The sequence below is a fragment of the Amblyraja radiata genome, chromosome 8 (assembly GCF_010909765.2).
Source record: "Amblyraja radiata isolate CabotCenter1 chromosome 8, sAmbRad1.1.pri, whole genome shotgun sequence".
Classification (NCBI taxonomy): domain Eukaryota; kingdom Metazoa; phylum Chordata; class Chondrichthyes; order Rajiformes; family Rajidae; genus Amblyraja; species Amblyraja radiata.
This window is the reverse complement of record NC_045963.1, coordinates 35,449,443-35,469,840: the sequence shown is the minus strand read 5'-3', so window position 1 is coordinate 35,469,840 and position 20,398 is coordinate 35,449,443. Positions and strand designations below refer to the sequence as shown.

At 42.0% G+C, this 20,398-nt stretch overlaps 1 protein-coding gene and 1 long non-coding RNA gene across 3 annotated transcripts in view; both read right to left on the bottom strand.

Moving 5' to 3' along the window:
- thada (THADA armadillo repeat containing) overlaps positions 1-20,398 on the bottom strand; it is a 350,054-nt gene that overhangs the window by 34,861 nt on the left and 294,795 nt on the right. For both annotated transcript variants that reach the window (XM_033025547.1, XM_033025548.1), the window contains 3 exons: positions 18,147-18,219; positions 17,897-18,053; positions 16,126-16,257 (listed from right to left, as the gene is read on the bottom strand). In XM_033025547.1, coding sequence (XP_032881438.1) covers positions 16,126-16,257; positions 17,897-18,053; positions 18,147-18,219 — 362 coding nt within the window. The remainder of the gene's footprint in view (positions 1-16,125; positions 16,258-17,896; positions 18,054-18,146; positions 18,220-20,398) is intronic.
- LOC116976060 lies at positions 136-8,472 on the bottom strand. The gene is made up of 3 exons (XR_004412862.1): positions 8,425-8,472; positions 634-638; positions 136-146 (listed from the first exon to the last, which is right to left on the bottom strand). It is a non-coding gene; the product is annotated as an uncharacterized LOC116976060 (long non-coding RNA).

Here is a 20,398-nt window from a genome sequence, read left to right as displayed (position 1 = left end):
ACTCTTAAAATTTCACCTTTAAATGTCCTCCATTTCTCTTCCACATCTTTCCCATAAAACAAACTGTCCCAATTTACTCCTGTGATTATCACACCATGTGTGTGCTTGGAACGAGAAAGTTTGAAAGCTTTCGTCCAGAAAGCAAGCTACTCATAGCCATGCAAAAGCTGCATTTCAGTGGTTTCTGCTAATGACGATAATACTTGCGATGTGGAAGGTAATGAGGCAGAATGCAGAGACTGGGTGAGATGTTACATCATATCACAGAATGAGCTTGCAGAAGGACATGCAATTCAGCACTATGCCAAAGGTTTGTGGTGGGCTAATGTAAAGATCAATCAGCACTATTTCTAAGTTTTAGTGGAAAAGGAGAAGCATTTAGAGCCAACGTGTAAGGAGGAACTGCAGATACCAGTTTACACTGAAAATAGACACAAAATGCTGGAGCAACTCAGCTGGTCAGGCAGCATCTCTGGAGAAAAGATGCTCAAAGGCTCAGACTCGAGGAAGAGTCTCGACCCAAAACGTCGCCTTTTTCTTCTCTCCAGAGATGCTGTCTGACCCGCTGAGTTACTCCCCCCGCCCCCACCCCCTACTTTCAGCCTGAAGAGGGGTCCGGACCTGAAACATCACCCATCCTTTTTCTCCAGTGATGCTGCCTGACTCATTGATTTACTCCAGCCCTTTGTGTCTATCTTTGTAAGATTGCTTGACAGGAGAGGCACTGAAGCACCAACAAGAAATAGACTACTTTGGATAGACACAAAAATCTGTAGTAACAGCGGGACAGGCAGCATCGCTGGAGAGAAAGGATGGGTGACATTTTGGGTTGAGACCGTTCATCAGTCCCGAAACGTCACCCATTTCTTTTCTCCAGAGATGCTGCCTGTCCTGCTGAGTTACTCCAGCTTTTTGTGTCTATCTTCGGTTTAAACCAGCATCTGCAGTTCCTTCCAAACAATAGGCTACCTTAGATGTCCTGTTGTGACATGTGAAATAGATTAACTGCAGATCTGGTAGCTGAGGACTCTTTCAGGAAATTTGATGCAACATGACAGAATTTTATATGAAAAAGGGAAAATGACTTTGCTCAATCTGAAATCAGGGTGTCGAATCTGAACAAATTACAAAGGCATGAGGGGTGGGCTGGCGATGATGGTAGACTGGGAAATAGCATTAAAAGGTATGAGAATGACAGGGATGTTTCGCCAGTTGTGGCTAACAACAGGAACTTTAGATAGCAAAAGGAAAGACGTAACAGTAAAAAAAACACAATAAATCCTGGGGTTGGAAGATTTCAGAATTCAGCAAAGCAAGACCAAGGCATTGATAAGGAGACAAAGGCCAGCGGGAAACATGAAGTGCATTGGTCAGAGCTTCCATATATAAGGACAAGATTAGTAAACGTTTATGTGAGACCCATACATTCTGAGATACAGGAAATAGGAAAAGGGCAGAGAAATTAAATAAATATTTTGTGTCTACTTTCATGGAGGACACAGAAAACTTCCAGAAATGGCAGAGGGCTGCAAGTCTGGAGTAAAGGAGGTGGCCAAAGAAACAAATATTAGCTAAAAATAACATTAATGTTGGAGAAATTAATGATACAGATATACCCCAGGTGTCGATATCCTGCAAGCAAGCATTTTTTATTGTTGAAGTTCAGTTTGTTGTAACATGTACTGAGGTACAGTGTCCAGCTTTTGTTGCGTGCTAACATGTCAATGGAAAGACTAAACATGATTACAATTGAGCTATCCACAGATGCATGATAAAGGGAATAATGTTTAGTGCAAGAAAAAGTCCAGTAAAGTCCAATAAAAAATAAGGTACACAAAAATGCTGGAGAAACTCAGCGGGTGCAGCAGCATCTATGGAGCGAAGGAAATAGGCAACGTTTCGGGCCGAAACCCTTCTTCAGACTGATGGGGATTGTCTACTCCAAAAAATAGTCTGAGGGTCCCAATAGTAGCTCAGGACCGCTCTCTAGTTGTTGGAAGCTGTGGCTATACAGTGAATGCCATCGTTGTCAGTGGATGCACTATATTCCCATTATTTAAGATATGGGGAAGAATGAAAACAGGGAACTATAAATGAGCAAGCCTGACATCAGTTGCAGGGGAAATGCTGGAGTCTATTATTAAGGAAATAATTATGACAATTGCAACTCAGAGGAACACAAGAGGCTGAAGGAAGTGATGAACACTATCTGGTCCATTACAAAAAAAGCCCTTTCCACCATTGAAAGCATCTACATTAGGTATTGCTTCAAGAAGGTGACATCAATCATCACAGATCCCCACCATGCAGGCCATGCCTCTTCTCATTGTTCCCATCGGGCAAGAGGTACAGAACCCTGAAGTCTGACACCACCAGGTTTAGGAACAGCTACTTCCCACAACCCCCATCAGGTTCTTGAACCAACCTAGACAACTTTAATCCTACCTTAACAATGGAATACTATGGACCACCTTTTGCGCTACTAAGGACTTATTTTTACTAATTATGCGGTTGCACTACATATCCAAATAAGCTATAAACTACATAGACTTGACTTGGGGACATTGATTTTGTCTTTTTGAACTATTATTGTTTGTTTGTTTTATGTTGTGTGTGTATACTTAACTTTTTTTGTTTATTATATTGTTTACGGAGTACTATGTTTACATATTCAGTTGTGCTGCTGCAAGTAAGAATTTCATTGTTCTGTTTGGGACATATGACAATGAAACACTCTTGACTAGAATTATTGACTTGTTTTTTTTGTACAGTCTTCTTTCTTTCTGAATTTTGTGTATGATTTATTATAATTTATCTCTAGTTTGTCTGAGTCAATGTGTCTGTCTGTGCGTTTGTCTGAGTCTATGTGTCTATCTGCGTTTGTCTGAGTCTATGTGTCTGTCTGTGCGTTTGTCTGAGTCTATATGTCTATCTGTGCGTTTGTCTGAGTCTATGTGTCTTGCAGGCAAGATTTTTCTTTGTACTTCTGCCTCATCATACATCTGACAATAACCTCAACTTGAACTTGAAGTGGGCATTTGGAAAAAATTGCAAAAATCAATATCGTTTTATCGCAGGGAATTTTTTTTGTTGTCAAATGCATTGGAAGCTGTAATTTCAAGAATAGATAAAGTGAACATGGTGACGTGGTGTCTTTAGATTTCCAGAAGACCTTTGAAAAGATCCCATCTGGGAGATAATTAAACAACATTAGAGCACATGGGACTAAAGACTGGTCCCTAAACAAAGGGTAGGAGTAAACATGCCCGGAGTAAACGTGTCATTTTAGAGCTGGTGAGCTGTAACCAGAGGGGGCCAGAAGGGATCGCAGTTGGGGCCCTAGTTGTTCACAATCCATATCAATGATTTGGACGAATAAGGTCTGGATAGAGCGGATATGGAGAGGATATTTCCACTAGTGTGAGAGTTTAGGACCAGAGGCCTTTGCCACAGAATAAAAGGACCTACTATGGATAAGTGTTGGTGCCTTTATAGAAACATAGAAAATAGGAGAGATAAAGATTTCTTTAGTCAGAGGGTGGTGAATCTGTGGAATTCATTCCCACATAGGCTGTGGTGGTCGTCAATTGATATTTTTAAGATGGAAATTGACAGATTCTTGATTAGAACAGATGTTAGGGTTTATGGGGAGAAGGCAGGTGAATGGGGTTGAGAGGGAAGGATAGATTGGCAATGATTGAATGGTGGTAGAGTGACGATGGGCTGAATGGCCTAATTCTGCTCCTATATCGTATGAAATTATGAGCGATACAAATATGCTCACGACACATAGCTTGATGGCTGTGCGAACTGAGAAAAGGAAGGGGATAGGATTCAGGAGGATACAAGCTAAGTGATCAGCAAAGACATGGTAAATTAGTCTAGTAAACTCTGATGGTGTGTTGACCTGAAACATCATCTTTCCATGTTCTCCAGATGCTGCCTGCAATTCCTTGTTTCTGCTAGTAATATATGCAAATGAATTCATCATTCATTATATTAAAAAAAAATGAAATGCTTTGAAAAGATGTGCAAAGTTAAGTCGTGTTCCCTCAGAGAGCAATGTGGTGCGCAAAGGCCTGTCCCAAATGCTTACTGAAAATCATATTCTTTTTCCATTGCTGTACATTTTGCAGAATTCCCCGGGTAACAGGTCAATCACTATATTTACTGTCAAAGTGTTTTGTTCCCTCAGTGTGGGCAAAGCATGAGAAATGCTTCATCGACTGCCTGGCGGGTGGACCAAAGGCCACAGTAATTCAGGGCTCAGAACAATGCATTTCCCAATTAATGGGTAAACATTTGTGCTTCAGAAAGAAAGTAGTTTTGCTAAGGTAAACCGGCAAACTTTTTAAATGAACCATTTAAACGAATTTAGCCCCTTTCCTGGACAGTTGAATAGGTCTAGACTTGGAAGAGCCAAGGATCACTAACTCAATTACTTTCTTCAATAAAGAACCTTAATTAATATTCTTGCTTCAGTTTCGTCCTTGCACACACCACACACCAACAACAATACACCAATTGCACAATTTCGCACCTTACTGATACAAAAGGGTCACCAGTAACACTGAGGTTCAAACAATGCACCTTTGTGTGGATCTAAATTAGGAGGGCCATTAATCAGTTTCAGCTATTTGGTGTAAGTTTCTCCTTAGAGTTGCAGGCTTGTTTGAGACAATATTTCTAACTCATTCTTTGCTGAGGTCATTGTTCAACGGAACCATGTTTTAATAAGTTTAAACACTTTCTGACTTGCTCCGTACTTTCACTATATTTTCAAACAATGGAAAACACATTTAATATGATTTTAAACATCTTTGGGGGCTAAATGTGATAGCTCTTTAGAATGCGCATGTGGATTACAGTGGATGATTAATTCTTGCCCATTCAGTAGATTGGAGGCAGCTTGTCATGTTAATGGTGGTTGTACAATTCAACCAGTGATATCCTGGGGGTTACAAAGACATATGCTCTGTACTTAAGGGGTCCATGTAGTGAGAAGACATAGATTTTATCAGTCTTTCCTAAAACCAAAAACTGTTGCCATCTAAACCAAAAACTGTTGATTGTCAGAATTGTATGGATTCATTTTTCATGGGTCCCCGTTTCTCTTCATTCTCTGTTTCATCTTCCTGTCCTTGATTCTGCTTGCTGTGCAGCTGGTGACAAATGCTACATCCTCATAAGGTCATGTGATAAGAGCAGAATTAGGCCATTCGGCCCATCAAGTCTACTCCGCCATTCAATCATGGCTGATCTATCTCTCCTAACCCCATTCTGCTGCCTTCTACCCATAACCCGTACTAATCATAGTGGCGAGATTGTGCCCGACTGTTACAATTCTGGACAGCTACTCTGTGTAGGAATGTAGAACTCCAATAGAGCAGCCCAGGCAGTGGAGGTAATGTTTCACCACATGTAATGTGCAAGAAGGAACTACAGAGAGAGAAAAAATGCTGGAGTAACTCAACGGGACAGACAGCATCTCTGGAAAGAAGAAATGGGTGACGCTTCAGGTCGGAATCCTTCATCAGACTGAGAGTCGGATAAATGGTAAACTAGAGCAATGAAAATATACAGAACCATCAGAGCCAGCACCGTTGGCCAAGGAGCCCACAATGGTCCAACTTGACAGTCGCCGGCAGGCGCCTGAAAAAGAAGCCCATGAGCCTTCAGCGTTAACGCTTCCTCAATTGTAGCGACTGATGCAACTTGAGTCACAAGTGAACAAAAGGACACAAAGTGAGGAGCAAATCAGCGGGTCAGGCAGCACCTCTGGAGAACATGGATAGGTGGCCTTTCAGGTCGAGTGAATAGGATCACTGTTGATGGCAATTTTCTATACTTTTAACAGTACCCAAGGTTCCCAAGCAGTGGGCACAGATTATCCAAACGTCATTCTTTTTTTTGTTCTGGTCATCACCCTATACAAGCTTTGCTAAAAGCTACTGTTCTTTGCAGCTGGCAGACGTCTTTGTTTGGTTTCCATTGGTGAGTTTGCACATTAAATCAGTCTAAGATTATATCCATTTCACAGAGTTACGTTCTCCATAAAATGGATGAATAATTTTTGGAAGATGCCGGACAAAATCTGAGAAAATAAAACGACAGTTGTATGGTGTAAGAAGTTCCACAAAGTCAAGTTGCAACTAGCTGTAGTAGACATACATGCCAGTCATATCCCACAAGCCTGGACACACCTATTAAAGGAAGTAATTTCTACTTACATCTGTGGGGAATCCACCCGTCCACTTTATGCAACCCTTTTTGCCCTGTTCTTGCAAATCCGTAACTGCACCTTTGCTAAAAGCCAATATATCCTTCAGGAGATGGACTATTCCAGAACAGAATGGATCACACAGGAATGGGGCGGCACGGTGGCGCAGCGGTCGAGTTGCTGCCTTACGGCGCTTGCAGCACCTGAGACCCGGGTTCGATCCCGACTACGGGTGCCATCTGTACGGAGTTTGTACGTTCTCCCCGTGACCTGCGTGGGTTTTCTCCGAGATCTTCGGTTTCCTCCCACACTCGAAAGACGTAGAGGTTTGTAGGCTAATTGGCTTGACATAATTGTAAATTGTCCCTCGTGTGTGTAGGATGGTGTTAGTGTACGGGAATCGCTGGTCGCTGCACACTCGGGGGGCCGAAGGGCCTGTTTCCGCGCTGTATCTCTAAACTAAACTAAACAACTACCTTAAGTCTCATCGGATTTCTGAACAGCTGAAACCCCCTTTTCTATTAAATTCTTTTAAAATAAGGGCCAATTATCTGGCAGTTTTAGCAAATACTTTTTGGCATTTAGTTTCCAGAGATTCGGAGCTTGAACCTCCAAATGTCCTTTATTCAAATAACCTCAGTTTTCCCATCGTTCAGAAATTAAGTTATCGTTCTTGAATCTGAAACAAATAATTTTGCGCTTTCCTGCAATCTCCTTTCATAGATACTATTTTAATCTTTGACAACATGTGACTTATTACAGTTACATTTGACAAGTAATTTAGCATCTACAAATAAGTTCTGTGGCACACTGAAGGAAGTGGTGAGAGGTAATATCATTGAATCCGAGTGATCTTGGGGCAATACTGCCATCACACGACTCTATTCTCATCTAAAATAAAATACCGTGAAAAATAGGTTTGGAAGGTTTTGCTAAAGAACCCGGCAGTTGGTGAGTTAATGAAACACTCCAGAAGTCTCTGATTGCAACATCTGGAGAAAAAAATATGTGGACGTGTCACAACATTAAAAAATAAATAAAGGTGTGAATTTAAACTAAAACACACCGACATCTGAGCAAAGTGTAGGTTATAATACTTTTACATGTTTTTGATTTAAAAAAAATCAGTTTGCACTTTGATCTTTATTTACTTGCTTCACATCAGAAAACAGGATATATTTGGCATTCAGCTATTAAGGATTTGGTTGCAATCACATGCCCAGAAATGTCAGGCTGCATTTTAATTTTCTTTCCAAGGTTCTGGTACATAGCAAGAGGAAGTCACGTACACACTTACTGACGAAATAATGAGCTGGATCTTAATGAGATCACAAGACCATGTTCATTGATGCAGAAATATTGACAGCTAGGGCTTTCATCTCAATAAACCACAAAATAAATCAGTAAACGAAAAAAAACAAAAAACTGCAGATGCTGGAAATCTGAAATTTAAAAGAGTTTAAAATGCTAGAAATAACCCACAGGTCATCGAGCATCTGTGAAAAGAATGGAGCATTTTCTGTTTTCATATTTAAAAAATAAATCAAGAGCAGGAAACAAATCTTTTATCAAGTCTTCAGAAAGTTATGATTAAGTTAATGAAGTGGCAAATAAACATTATGAGATGTTTAGCCAGAGAAAGAGGATAAAAACATCAAGAGAATAATCTGCTACTTAGGGGCACACTAATTTAACAGAGGTTATATTATAATTAAATAATCCAAGAGTAATAATTTTGTATTTCAATGCAAGGATTAGATTATAAATCTTTTCACAGGTCGAGCTATCCGTGTATACAGTACATGCACAACATATTTGGAAAACATTGCTTAAGAAACTCAAGACTCTCCAGAACTGGAATGTACAGAGCGTTTTATCCAAAGTAGGGGAATCAAGAACCGGAAGACATAGGGTTAAGGTGAGAAGAGAAAGAATTAATAGGAATCTGAGGGGCAATTTATTCATTTAGTGAGTAGTAGGTGAATGGAACGTTGAGGCAGGTACTATAACAGCATTTCAAAGACACTTGGACAGGTACATTGATACAAAACATTTAGAAGAATATGGGCCAAAGGGGTAGCTTAGATGGGGTATCTTGGTCGCATGGACAATTTTGGCCAAGGGATCTGCTTCCTTGCTGCATGACTCTATAACTATATAATGTTAAATCATTCAAATCTTGAATAAGAGCCTGGAGGTTAGACTTTCAGACTTTAGAGCTAGAGCCTCGAAACAGGCCCTTCGGCCCACCGGCTGTGCCAACCAGCAACCGCACCGTACACTAACACTGTCCTACACACTAGGGACAATTTTACTATTTTTACCAAAGCCAATTAACCTAAAAACCTGTACATCTCTGGAATGTGGGAGGAACTGGTGCACCCGGAGAAATCCCATGCGGCCACACGGAGAACGTCCAAATTCTGTACAGTAGATGGAGTTAAACTTAAATTTTCCGGTTTGGTTACATCTGTGGGAATGTATGGCGCAATGATAATTAACTTGGAGAAAGAAAGAGCAGAAATGGGAACAAGTAGATGAATCTATCTATCTATATAATTAAAAGTCTCATCATGACCACCTCCTGTCTGCGCTGTATATTGATTTTAGAAAAAACGCTACCATATATCGCTATGATTTCTGGCCATCTTACTCACAAGTCCTCCTCTGCTGAGCAGGCCCTGAGGATTTTTCCCATCGAAGAAAAAAAAAAAAGTTATGAGTGTTTAAAAAACCTTGAAATCGTCTCGCCTGTCAATCACCGCGATGAAGGTAACACCCCTTCCGGGGGGGCAGGGCAGGACTACAAAACCCCGGATGTCTGGACGTGACTCAGTCACTCTGCAAGATCGCGAGGGAGAGGCCACAACTCTCATTCTAAGCTGTGAATCAACTCAACTGTGGGTCTGCAATGTACTTGCAATAAATGATTTGTTAGCCCTTAATGACAATGTCATGAGTTATTTGGCCTGCGGTCCTGCCTGTGCTTGAAACTGCAATGCTTTATTAGATCCGACTGTGTTTGGAAGGAATAAATGCTTTATTAGGTCCGACTGTGTTTGGTTCAAAAGTCCCGCTCATTTTGTGACTTCCGCTTAGTGGACAGGTCACGCTGATTGCGTAATTTCCGGTGAGTGCAGAGATCTCGCTGATTACGGAAGTGCCTGTCCCCCTTCCCCCGTGATACGCCCATATCCCCCATGGCTGTTCCCCCGTCTTTTCTCTGAGCTCTCTGCCCCCCACAACCCCCCCGCCCACACATCCCTTTTCCCCCACACCCCTTTCTCCCCACACACCCCCCTTCCCCCAAACCCCCCCCCCCCCCGCCCACACACCCATTCCCCCCACAACCCGCCCTCCCACACCTCTCCTCCCCCCACAACCCTCCGCCCCGCCCCGCCCCCACACAGGGACTGCTGGGGTATGAGGGGAAATAAGCCATTCCTGCGCAGTTTGGGGCTATTGGTGAGTGGTGGAATATTGCATTGGGGGAATGGGTTGCGTTGGGGGTACAGGTGAGTGGTGGAATATTGCGTTGGGGAATGGGTTGCGTTGGGGGGACCAGGCCTCCCGTGTGACTGGAACCCAACGGGTCCCACTTAGTCTAGTCTCAAACTAAAGTTAGATGGATATCATAATTTACCTAATTGGACTGGAGCAGTGCCCATTGAGATAGTCATAGAGTCTTACGGAGTGGAAACAGACCCTTTGGCCAAACTTGCCCACACCAGACAAGAGTTCCCATCTGCACGTCCCACCTGCCTACATTTGGCCCATATCCCTTGAAACATGTCCTATCCATGTACCTGTGTAACTGTTTTTAGAATTTCACTATAACTAGGTACATGTGACATTAAGGTATCATCAACATGTCTTTTAAACATTGCCACCCTTTGAGTGAAATAGTTATTCTTCAGGTTCCTATTAAATCTTTCCCCCATCACCTTAAACCTACTGTATGTCCTATGGTTCCTGATTCTCCTACTTTGGGCAAGCGTTTACCGGATCTATTGCTCTCATGATATTATACATCTCGATAAGCTCACCCCTCATCCTCCTGCGCTCCAAGGAATAGAGTCCTAACCTGCTGAACCTCTGTCTATAGCTCAGGCCCTCAAGTCCTGGCAATATCCTTGTAAAGATGAAGAACTAAGATTTCCAATCCTAATTCATATTTTCTGCCAGAAACCGATGCATCTGTTAACTTCCTGCATGGCTAGGAATGATTCACAAGAAGTATATGTACGGAGGTGGGCAGATTTCTGTAAGTGTACCCATACAGAGAAAACATCGTCTGAATAAAGAAATAATCTGAAGCACACATTTTGTCATCAAGATACTGTTCCCATAATAGTGTTGAAAAAGTGCGCAGTTTCTAGCATTCCTTCTTTAATTATGCAATAGTGCAACAATATTTACTCATGGAAACAACAGAGTAGACATGGAAGACTAACAAGAATCAAAGCGAAAAGAGGTTTTACCAATGAGGTCACAATCAAATTGGAGGAACAGCACCTCATATTTCTCTTGGGTAGGTTACAACCTAGCGTATGAACGTTGATTTCCCTAATTTCAAGTAACTTCTGCATTCCCTCCCCCTCTCCCACCCCTCCACTACTCTCGTGGTCCTACCAGTTCCACTGTTCGCATTCTTGTAACCCTCTCGTTAGTACATCTTCCATCTTCCTTGATTGTATAGGTTTAGGTTTAAGATCACATCAGATATACAATGTATAGAATATCTGATCTGTTTGCCTGCATGCAAGGCAAAGCTTTTCACTGTACCTCAGTCCATGCAACAATAATACACCTAATCCTAAAAGGAAGGGCTCACTGTTGAAACAATGCAGGAGTGAGGCAGAACTCAGAAGTTTTACCTACATTTTTGCTGATGCTAAATTATACTCGATTCACAAGCCAATCTTATGAGCATTTACCCCTAAACAAGAGGGAGTGAGAATCACCCCAAGTAAAGACAAGGAAAGTACCATTATTTAATCACTATTCATGCAGATTGGATGCCTAATTTGTGTGGGTCAGCTGATACAGCAGCCAACCTCACCAACAAGAAATGCTTGGTGAGGCTTCACAAAGGTGGAAGAGAAACAGCGCTGACACGTGTTCAACGCTAGGATGAGAAACGTATTTTCCTCCTTGTGCATCACTGACTTTAGTACAACTGTTCCACTGCTGTTCTGTCTTTAGTAGCCAATGCTCTCAAATCTGGAAATCCCTCTATAAATCCCTCTACTTCTTTCTTTTGAATTACGGGTGTCAGGGGTCTATGAGGAGAAGGCAGGAGAATGGGGTTGAGAGGGAAAAATAGATCAGCCATTATTGAATGGCACTGTAGACTTGATGGACCGAATGGCCTAATTCTGCTCCCATAACTTATGAACTTAAAATCTACCTCTTTGGTGAAATCTTTAGTCATCTGCCCTTGTATCATCACAGAGCCTGGTGTCAAATACATATTTATTTGATAATTCTCCCATGAAGCTTCTTGTGATGTTTTTGTGATGTTAAAGAAGAAGGGTCTTGACCCAAAACATCACCTATCCATGTTCAGGAGATGCTGCCTGACCCGCTGAATACTCCAGCACTTTGTGTCCTTTTGCTGTGTTAAAGGTGTTGTATAAATGGAAAAAGTTGCTGTTGTTGTTGGAAGAGGACAAGGAAGAACTTGCTGAACCTTTGGACATGGTCTTGATGACGAGGAACTCTATGAACAACTTGCCCTTTGCAGTAAGCTGAGAAATGATGTTAGAACAAGAGAGCGTGGAAAACAAACATAAAACAGAACCCATTACAATTTACACCAAGGTCACGCCAACACACAGACAGCCTTCAGGAATCATGGATTCCATGATAAATATGCACACAATGATTCATTTAACTTGCCGGTTTCACTGATACATGAAATTTGATGGATGATGTTTTATGAAAATCTGTAGTAAATATAGGCAATGTTAACTGGTCTCCATTATTGCAATTCATTGTAGGTCCAGCATATTTAATTAATCAAGCAGCTGCTAGTTGGTTTTTGTATTAAATTACAGCCATTTCAAAATTTAATACAGTGCCCTCCATAATGTTTGGAGCAACAGCAACTGGTGATGTCCATGAATTGCAGATTTCAAGCAGTCATTGCATGCAAAGGATATGCAACAAAATACTAAACATGACTACTCTCATTTACATGACATTGTTGTGTCCCAAACATTATGATGCCCTGAAATGGGGGGGACTATGTATAAACACTGCTGTAATTGTTATATGGTGAAACCAAAATGTATAAAAATGGCCTTTACTAAAATCTGACAACGTGCACTTTAACCACATGTGATTTTTTTCTATTACAAATCTCAAAATGTGGAGTACAGAGGCAAATAAATGTCCCAAAAATTATGGAGGACACTGTACCTGCCTAAATCTTACAAATTTATTTCTGCCTGGCCCATCGCTCGGTACAAATGCTCATTGCAAACTGCAGGCTTTAAATCATTTACAATTCCACAATGACTCACATCTAACTCAAGTTTGCAGTACCATTGACATTTGTTCTGGTTGGGTTCCAATGCATACACATGGATGAGCAGTGCACCATCATTCAGGGTTATTTAGCATGCAATTCTAGAATTGGGGTACAGGAAAGAAGCAAACAGAAAATGGTGCAATTGGAATGTCTAATTCAACTTGATTAATGTTTTATAGATTCTGCTCTGTCCAATTAGTCACTTTTACTTTCATTCAGCTTCGTACATGCAATTTTCCAAGTAAATAAAGCTCTCGATTACAACATCCAAACAGGTTGTGGAATGTTAACATCTCAGATAACCTGCCCAGTATGTAGATGTGATCATGAAGAAGGGCACTATCATTGCTACTTTCTTAGAAGCTGAAGTGCTGACTGGTGGAATGTGAGTTTTGTGCCAGTTTCAGCTCATGATCCTAACCGCAACTTTTTTGTGGTCAGCCGCAGGTAATGAAGATGTTGTGCATTTCATGATCAACACCTGTATTTGCTAAAAGGTGGATCCTGAGATATGGCAAGTGGTCATCATGGTATTGCCATGGTCATGCCCCATTGGAAGGTGGTCCTGAATGCTGTGTATGTTTGCCTTTCTTCCCCTCAGGAAGGAGACATTGGTCAGAGGGGATGCATTAATGGATCTTCAGAAGGATACAATGAGTGCGGGTTCAATAATGCCCTTGGATTTCACTTGAATTCTCCTGGACATGGGAGACTAAGTGGTGTTGTAATCACATAAGAACGTAATAGAACTGGATTGAGGGCAGAACCACAAAAAATGGCGAAAAGAGCGACAAAAGAGAAACACAAAAGAAAATAAGAGAGTTGCACAGCATGGAAACAGGCCCTTCGGCCCAACTTGCCCGTGCCGACCAACATGCCCCATCTATACTAGTCCCACCTGCCCACGCTTAGCTCATAGCCCTCTAAACTTGTCCTATTCATTACGTTAGATATAGCTCTTGAGGGCTGGATAGATATAGCTCTGAGGTCTAACGGAATAAAGGGATATGGGGAGAAAGCAGAAACGGGGTACAGATTTTGGATGATCAGCCATGATCAGATTGAATGGCGGTGCTGGCTCGAAAGGCCGAATGGTCTACTCCTGCACCTATTTTCTATGTTTCTATGCTGAAAAAATAAGATGTTGACTCAGAATCTTCATACATGGATCACATGTTGGCAAAAACCTGGTGAGAATGATGGACATCATTTCTTATGGGACAATGGGGAACCAGATGGATTCATATGACAATCCAGCAATTTCATGGGCACTCAACCTTCCTATACCAGATGTATTTAGGCCTTTGAATATCTATTCCTCTATTACAATGGTGGGATTGAAACTAATTTCTTTGGAACCAATGTCCAGTTTCCTGGATACTAGTCTGAGTATCAACATGCAACTTTTGAAAAACATATCTTTTCAATTACAACAAGTAACTGCTGGTTTATTTTAGTGACACGGTAGACATTGTGCAAACAACATTAACTAGTTATTTGAGCATTATTGTTATAATATTAAGAAATATCTTATGCGTTTTAATTTTTTTAATAAGGCATAGCAGAGATATAGTTTGTAAAAATGATAATGAGATTTCCAGCTTTTGGATGTTATGATTTGTAACTGTGATTTTTAGACCTTTGGATTTTTTGCATGTCACATGCTCTTAAAATACAGCTTTCAGGTTTATGTTTAATGCGGTGATCCACCTGATGTCCCTGGCAAAGACCATCTCTTGTAGCAAAACCTCAGACTGTCAACATCAGATTCACCTTTCACAGTTACCAGTGTTATCTGCTTTGCTGAATTGTGAAATCTTCCACTCCCGGGGTTTATTGGAATTATTTGGCAATGTTATGTCTTTCCCTTTGATCTAATGCTATCTGTTGTTAGCCACAGCTGGAGCACCATCCCTATCATTCTCATACCTTGTAATGCTATTTTCCAGTCTACCATAGCCAGCCCACCCCTCATGCCTTTGTAATTTCTTCAGATTTTAGACCCTGATTTCAGATTGAGCAAAGTTATTTTCCTGCTTTCTTATACAATTCTGTCATGTTGCATCACATTTCCTGAAAGAGGCCTCAGCTACCAGATCTTCAGTTAATCTATTTTACATGTCAGAACACAACATCTAAAGTAACCTATTGTGCAGGAAGGAACTGCAGATGCTGGTTTAAACCAAATATAGACACAAAAAGCTGGAGTAACTCAGCAGGACAGGCAGCATCTATTGATAGAAGGAATGGGTGACATTTCAGGTCGAGACTGAAGAAGGGTCTCGACCTGAAACGTCACCCATTCCTTCTATCCAAAGATGATGCCTGCCCCGCTGAGTTACTCCAGCATTTTGTGAACATCTTAGTTTAGTTTAGTTTAGAGATACTACCCTTCGACCCACCGTGTCTGCGCCGACCAGCGATCCCCTCGGAAGGACCATCACTTGTAACAAAACTTCAGACTGTAAACATCAGATTCACCTTTCACAGTTACTAGTCTATCCTGCAAGCCACATTTTGTGACTTTGGGGCATTTTAATGACTGCTGTAAAGTGTTTCTTGTTTGCACTGTAAGACAATAAACTTACAAACATCTAGTAAGGCTGGAAATTACTCTTGTTGCTACACTTTAACAATGTTAAACCAGTCAATTCCTCTGTTAAGACTTGAATACAGTCAAATGTGCGCTCTTAAAAGTGTTTTAGCGTTCTTAAAATATGTGCAGCAGATTGATTTAAAAGGGGAGAAGACTGAAGGTTCTGACCCTTTCTCAGGACATGCTTTAAAAACGTTGCTTCAATTATACTCATCCATCCTTTACCCTCCTGAAGCTATTTACAAAGAAACCCTGCTTAAACGGAAGAAATTAGAATAATTTCTATCCAGACAATTTTCCGTCTGCTTTTGAGCACCAGATAAAGCATTGTTCAAACTGCAATGTGAATGCACCGTGAACTGCAGGTTCAGTAACTGGAGGCGCATATTGATAAAGATAATTTCACAAATTAAACGAACATATTGTCAGATATGAAAGGAGCTGGATCTGTCTGGTTATATAAATTTCTCTCATTTTACTTTCAAATTTTAGGTGCTGGTAAAGATCCCTTCAAAGGAACAAAATGAAAGAAATAAAACATCAAGATGCGGAAAGAAAGGGAAGGGCAAAGAACAGACAACAGATGCTCTGTGATATATACCTTACACTTCAGTGTCTACTACTTGTTAATGAAACCTAAATACCCAGTCACTTGATATGGCGTGGGCCTTGCGGCTCAAAAGGCCTATTCCTGTGGCTGTTATGTTTTATGTTCTATGTGTAAATGAAGAACTTTTAAATAATAAGCTGCCCCTTTTGAGGAAACAAACATACCATTCTCCTTGCAAGCTGTCAGAAAAAACGGAACCATCTGTATGACGTCAGTCGTCTTGTCTCTCACCTCTTGCTCTTCATCTTGCAGAAGGGTGAAAATACATCTCCACAGTGTTAAAGTGTCCAGTAGATCTGCAACACCAAAGGAGGTGCACTCAATGACAGACATCCAAAGTAATACTGTGTAGGAAGGAACTGCAGTTGCTGGTTTAAACCGAAGATAGACACAAAATGTTGGAGTAACTCAGCAAGTAACTCATCACTGGATAGAAGGATTGGATGACGTTTCGGGTCGAGTCCCAAAATAATACTGCTCCAAATCCAGAGAATACTCCAAACTCCACAGTTAAAACAGCATGCATTGTCTACTCAAACTCAACATCTGGTCAAAATCTGATTAATTGGCAATCCCGTATCTCAGTTGAGACAATAGGGAGACTGGTCTATCACTGCAATCAAATTTGCTTTCTTTCTTGATGGCAGTCACAATTACAGTACCTTTAGTTTAGTTTAGAGATACAGTGTGGAAACAGGTCCTTCGGCCCACTGAGTCTACGCTGACCAACGATCGGGGACAATTTACAGAAGCCAATTAAACTACAAACCTGCATGTCTTGAGAATGTGGGGGGGGGGAGGACCAGAGCACCCAGAGAAAACCCATGTGGTCACAGGGGGAAAGTACAAATACAGCAGACTGTACCCGAGGTCAGGATCGAACCAGGGTCTCTGGCGCTGTAAGGCTGCAACTCTGCCGCCGTGTCACTGAGCCGACCTATGTGCCTAAGCCCCTTGGAATGCCTGTCTTTTCCCAGATGTGGGAGACGGTCTTGGATTCATATTTAATCTGAGAGAAGTGATTAAAATGGAAATACCATACCGGGACGATTTTTTCAAGTCTTAAATTGAAAGACTTATTGCAAATTCTGAAATTAGCCATCTCTGCAGATTTCAAATTCAGATGGCAAGTTTCATTCTGTAGTGCCATGTTGTGAATCTGCCAGGAGGAATATGTGTTGAAGGGGATGGGGGAGGGGACAGAGGGGAGATAAAAGAGAAATGGGGTCTCGGGGATGGGAGGGTAGAGGGGCAGGGTGACTGGGAGGGTAGGGGAAATGGGTGGTCACAGGGGGCGGAGGTGTTGCTTGAAATGAAATAACTCATTGATGGAGATTTGGATCATATTTTGCCTCAGGAAAATCTGAAAATTGAGTTCAATTATCCTTAATAAATAGGTAAAACAAGATTGTAATGGGATGTTCAATGTGTAAGAAGCAACTACAGATGCTGGTTTACAATGAAGCTTTGGAGTTACTCCAGCACAAAATGCTGGAGTAACTCAGCGGGTCGGGCAGCATCTCTGGAGAAAAGGAATAGGTGACATTTTGGGTCGAGACCCTTCATCAGACCTCTGTGGGCCTGTGAGATGCTGCCTGGCCCACTGAGTTACTCCAGCATTTTGACTATACCTTGTAATGGATGTTCAATGATTTTCCAGAAGATTGAGGGTGAGATGGCATTGTGCAGAATGAGGCAATAGTTCAATAAGCCATGTTAATTTTTTTAAATGGCCCCTCAGTGGGGCCACATGAGAATGCATGCATTGTAAAAAGCCAGCAGAAATTACTGCATAATATATTGACAAACGTCTCTTGGGGGAAGAATATAAACAAATCACATGGCAATGTAGATGGATCCAAGTGTCTATTCACAAAGCAGCAGAGATTACATGTCCTGCCTACTTTTTCTACTTAGCTCAAAGTATTTACCCACCTAAATGAAGCTGTTTGTTGGCAAGCAGAGATGGGACAGCATCAATGAGGACTTTTGCAGCTGTTAATCGGATTTCAGTCTGCTCCTCCACCTCACAGCTCTGCACAACTAAACGGACCCACTGTTTGAGCTCCTCACTTATGGAATCCAGGGATTTCTGTCGAGAACAGAGCCATATACCAGAAAGTTATAGAAACCGCTCTCCAGAGACATATCGGTTTAACATAAATGAATCCCTTGCTTCCATTACCTCCTGCTTCTTCTGCACAAGGTGGGTCACTAATTTTGAAGCCAGATTAAGCGTAGCACTTTGCAGCTCCACACTAGAAACACAGGAGAAAGACACCGTTAATACCAAACATCTAAGATTCAAAGCAAAAGGCAAAATTACAATATATATATTTATCTTAAATATAACAAAACCCTTATTGACTGCCCATTTCCAAAACATACCATTAAGCATCTTCAAAAAGATTTGTTCTTCATCAAGGGTATGTGCATTTATTTATATTTCCTCACTTTTGAGGGGGCCACACATGTACTCCCTTAACATTCTGCAGACATATTTATACACCTGGACATCATTCTGTTCAATTTTTTAAATGATTATTCGGAGTGGGGTTGCATGCCCCAGTTCCAAACTCAGCATATGCCACTATTCTTCAAGGCAAGGTGATGCCTGCATGCGGCTTTTAAACATACATTGGATTTTGGACATGTTTAAGAAGGAACTGCAGATGCTGGAAAATCGGGTTTCGGGTCGAGACCCTGAAGATGGGTCTCGACCCGAAACATCGTCTATTTCCAACGCTCCATAGATGCTGCCTCACCCGCTGAGATTCTCCAGCATTTTTGTCTACCTTGGATTTTGGACATCGCCTGTTTGAACCCATTGGATAATTTAACAACTGACGGTCCAGAATGATTAACCTTAATTAGGCGGAAAATTATAGGTTTGAAAGTTCCTGCCATTATTACCTCTCAGTTATGTTTCCAGGTGAAACCTTTAAATCCACCTGAAGGAACAAGTGGATGACAATGAAATTGAGTGTGGTGGTGGTACAGTGGTGTTGTTATCAAACTAATAATCTAGAGGCCTGAATGAAATCTGGAGACCTTTACTGGGCTGTGGAATTTAAATTTAGTTAGGGGTGGCCCAGTGGAGCAGCGGTAGAATTTCTGCCTTACAGCGCCAAAGACCCAGGCTCGATCCTGACTACGGGTCCTGTCTGTACGGAGTTTGTATGATCTCCCTGTGACCGTGTGGGTTTTCTCTGCATGTCTAGAATTATTTTTTCAACTGAAGACATAAAACTTTTGTCTCATTGAGGTTCTAGATCAACCATGCTGGGTTGGTGTCTAAAGGGCCTGCCGCATACGACTGCATGCGGCAAGCGTGACCTAACGTGGTCGCTTGAGCCGTACGGCCTCGCGGGGCTGGTCCCACTTCGATCGCCGGAGCCGTATGGAGTTGTGCGGAGCTGGTCCCGACATCGCGCGGGGCTCCGAAAAACTGACACTGTTCAAAAATTCCGCGGGGCAACGGCCCGCCAGCCCGCAGCCGCATTGAGGTCGTACGCGCCGCCTCGATGGGCGTACGCAGCGTCTTGACGGCGTACGCCTAGCGCGATCATCCCGCGGACTTCGCTCGAACTTCACGTCAACTCATACGGGATCACTCGACCTCCGCGCGGCCCCAGCTTCGTGTTTGGTCACGCTCGCCGCATGCAGTCGCATGCTGGTGGGACAGGCCCTGTACGGGGATCACTCGACCTCCGCGCGGCCCCCGCTTCCATTTTTGGTCGCACTTGCCGCATGCAGTCGCATGCTCGTGGGACAGGCCCTTTACTTTCAATGTTTGGGTTTGGATTTATTATTGCCACATGAGCCGAGGTAGAGTAAAAAACTTTGTCTTGCATTGTGTTGAAACAGATCAGACATACATGTCAGATATATAAATACATTTGTATATACATAAATACAACAAAGTCAAACCCAAACGCAACAGATAAAGCAAAGGGGAAGACACAGAGTGCAGAATATAGTTCCCAGCACTTCATCGGATCAACTCCATAGACGAACTGGGTAGGAAGGAACTGCAGATGCTGGTTTTAAACAGAGGCTGGACAAAAATGCTGGAGTAACTCAGCGGGACAGGCAACATCCCTGAAGAGGAATGGGTGATGTTTCGGGTTGTGACTCTTCTTCAGACTGTCCCGCTGAGTTATTCGAGCATTTTGTGTCTATCTTCAAGTTTAAACCAGCATCTGCAATTCCTTCTTACGCATTCCATCAATTTAACTCCCTGAAGGGTCTCGACCCAAAACGTCACCCATTGCTTCTCTCCCGAGATGCTGCCGGTTAGTTAATCCAGCATTTTGTGTCTATCCATAGACAAACTCCAATGTCTCACAATGGGGTAAAGCTGAATCAGACAGTCCCCTTGTTTATTGATAAAGGTGAATCAGATGGTACCCTGGCTTATGCTGAAGTAGGGTTTTG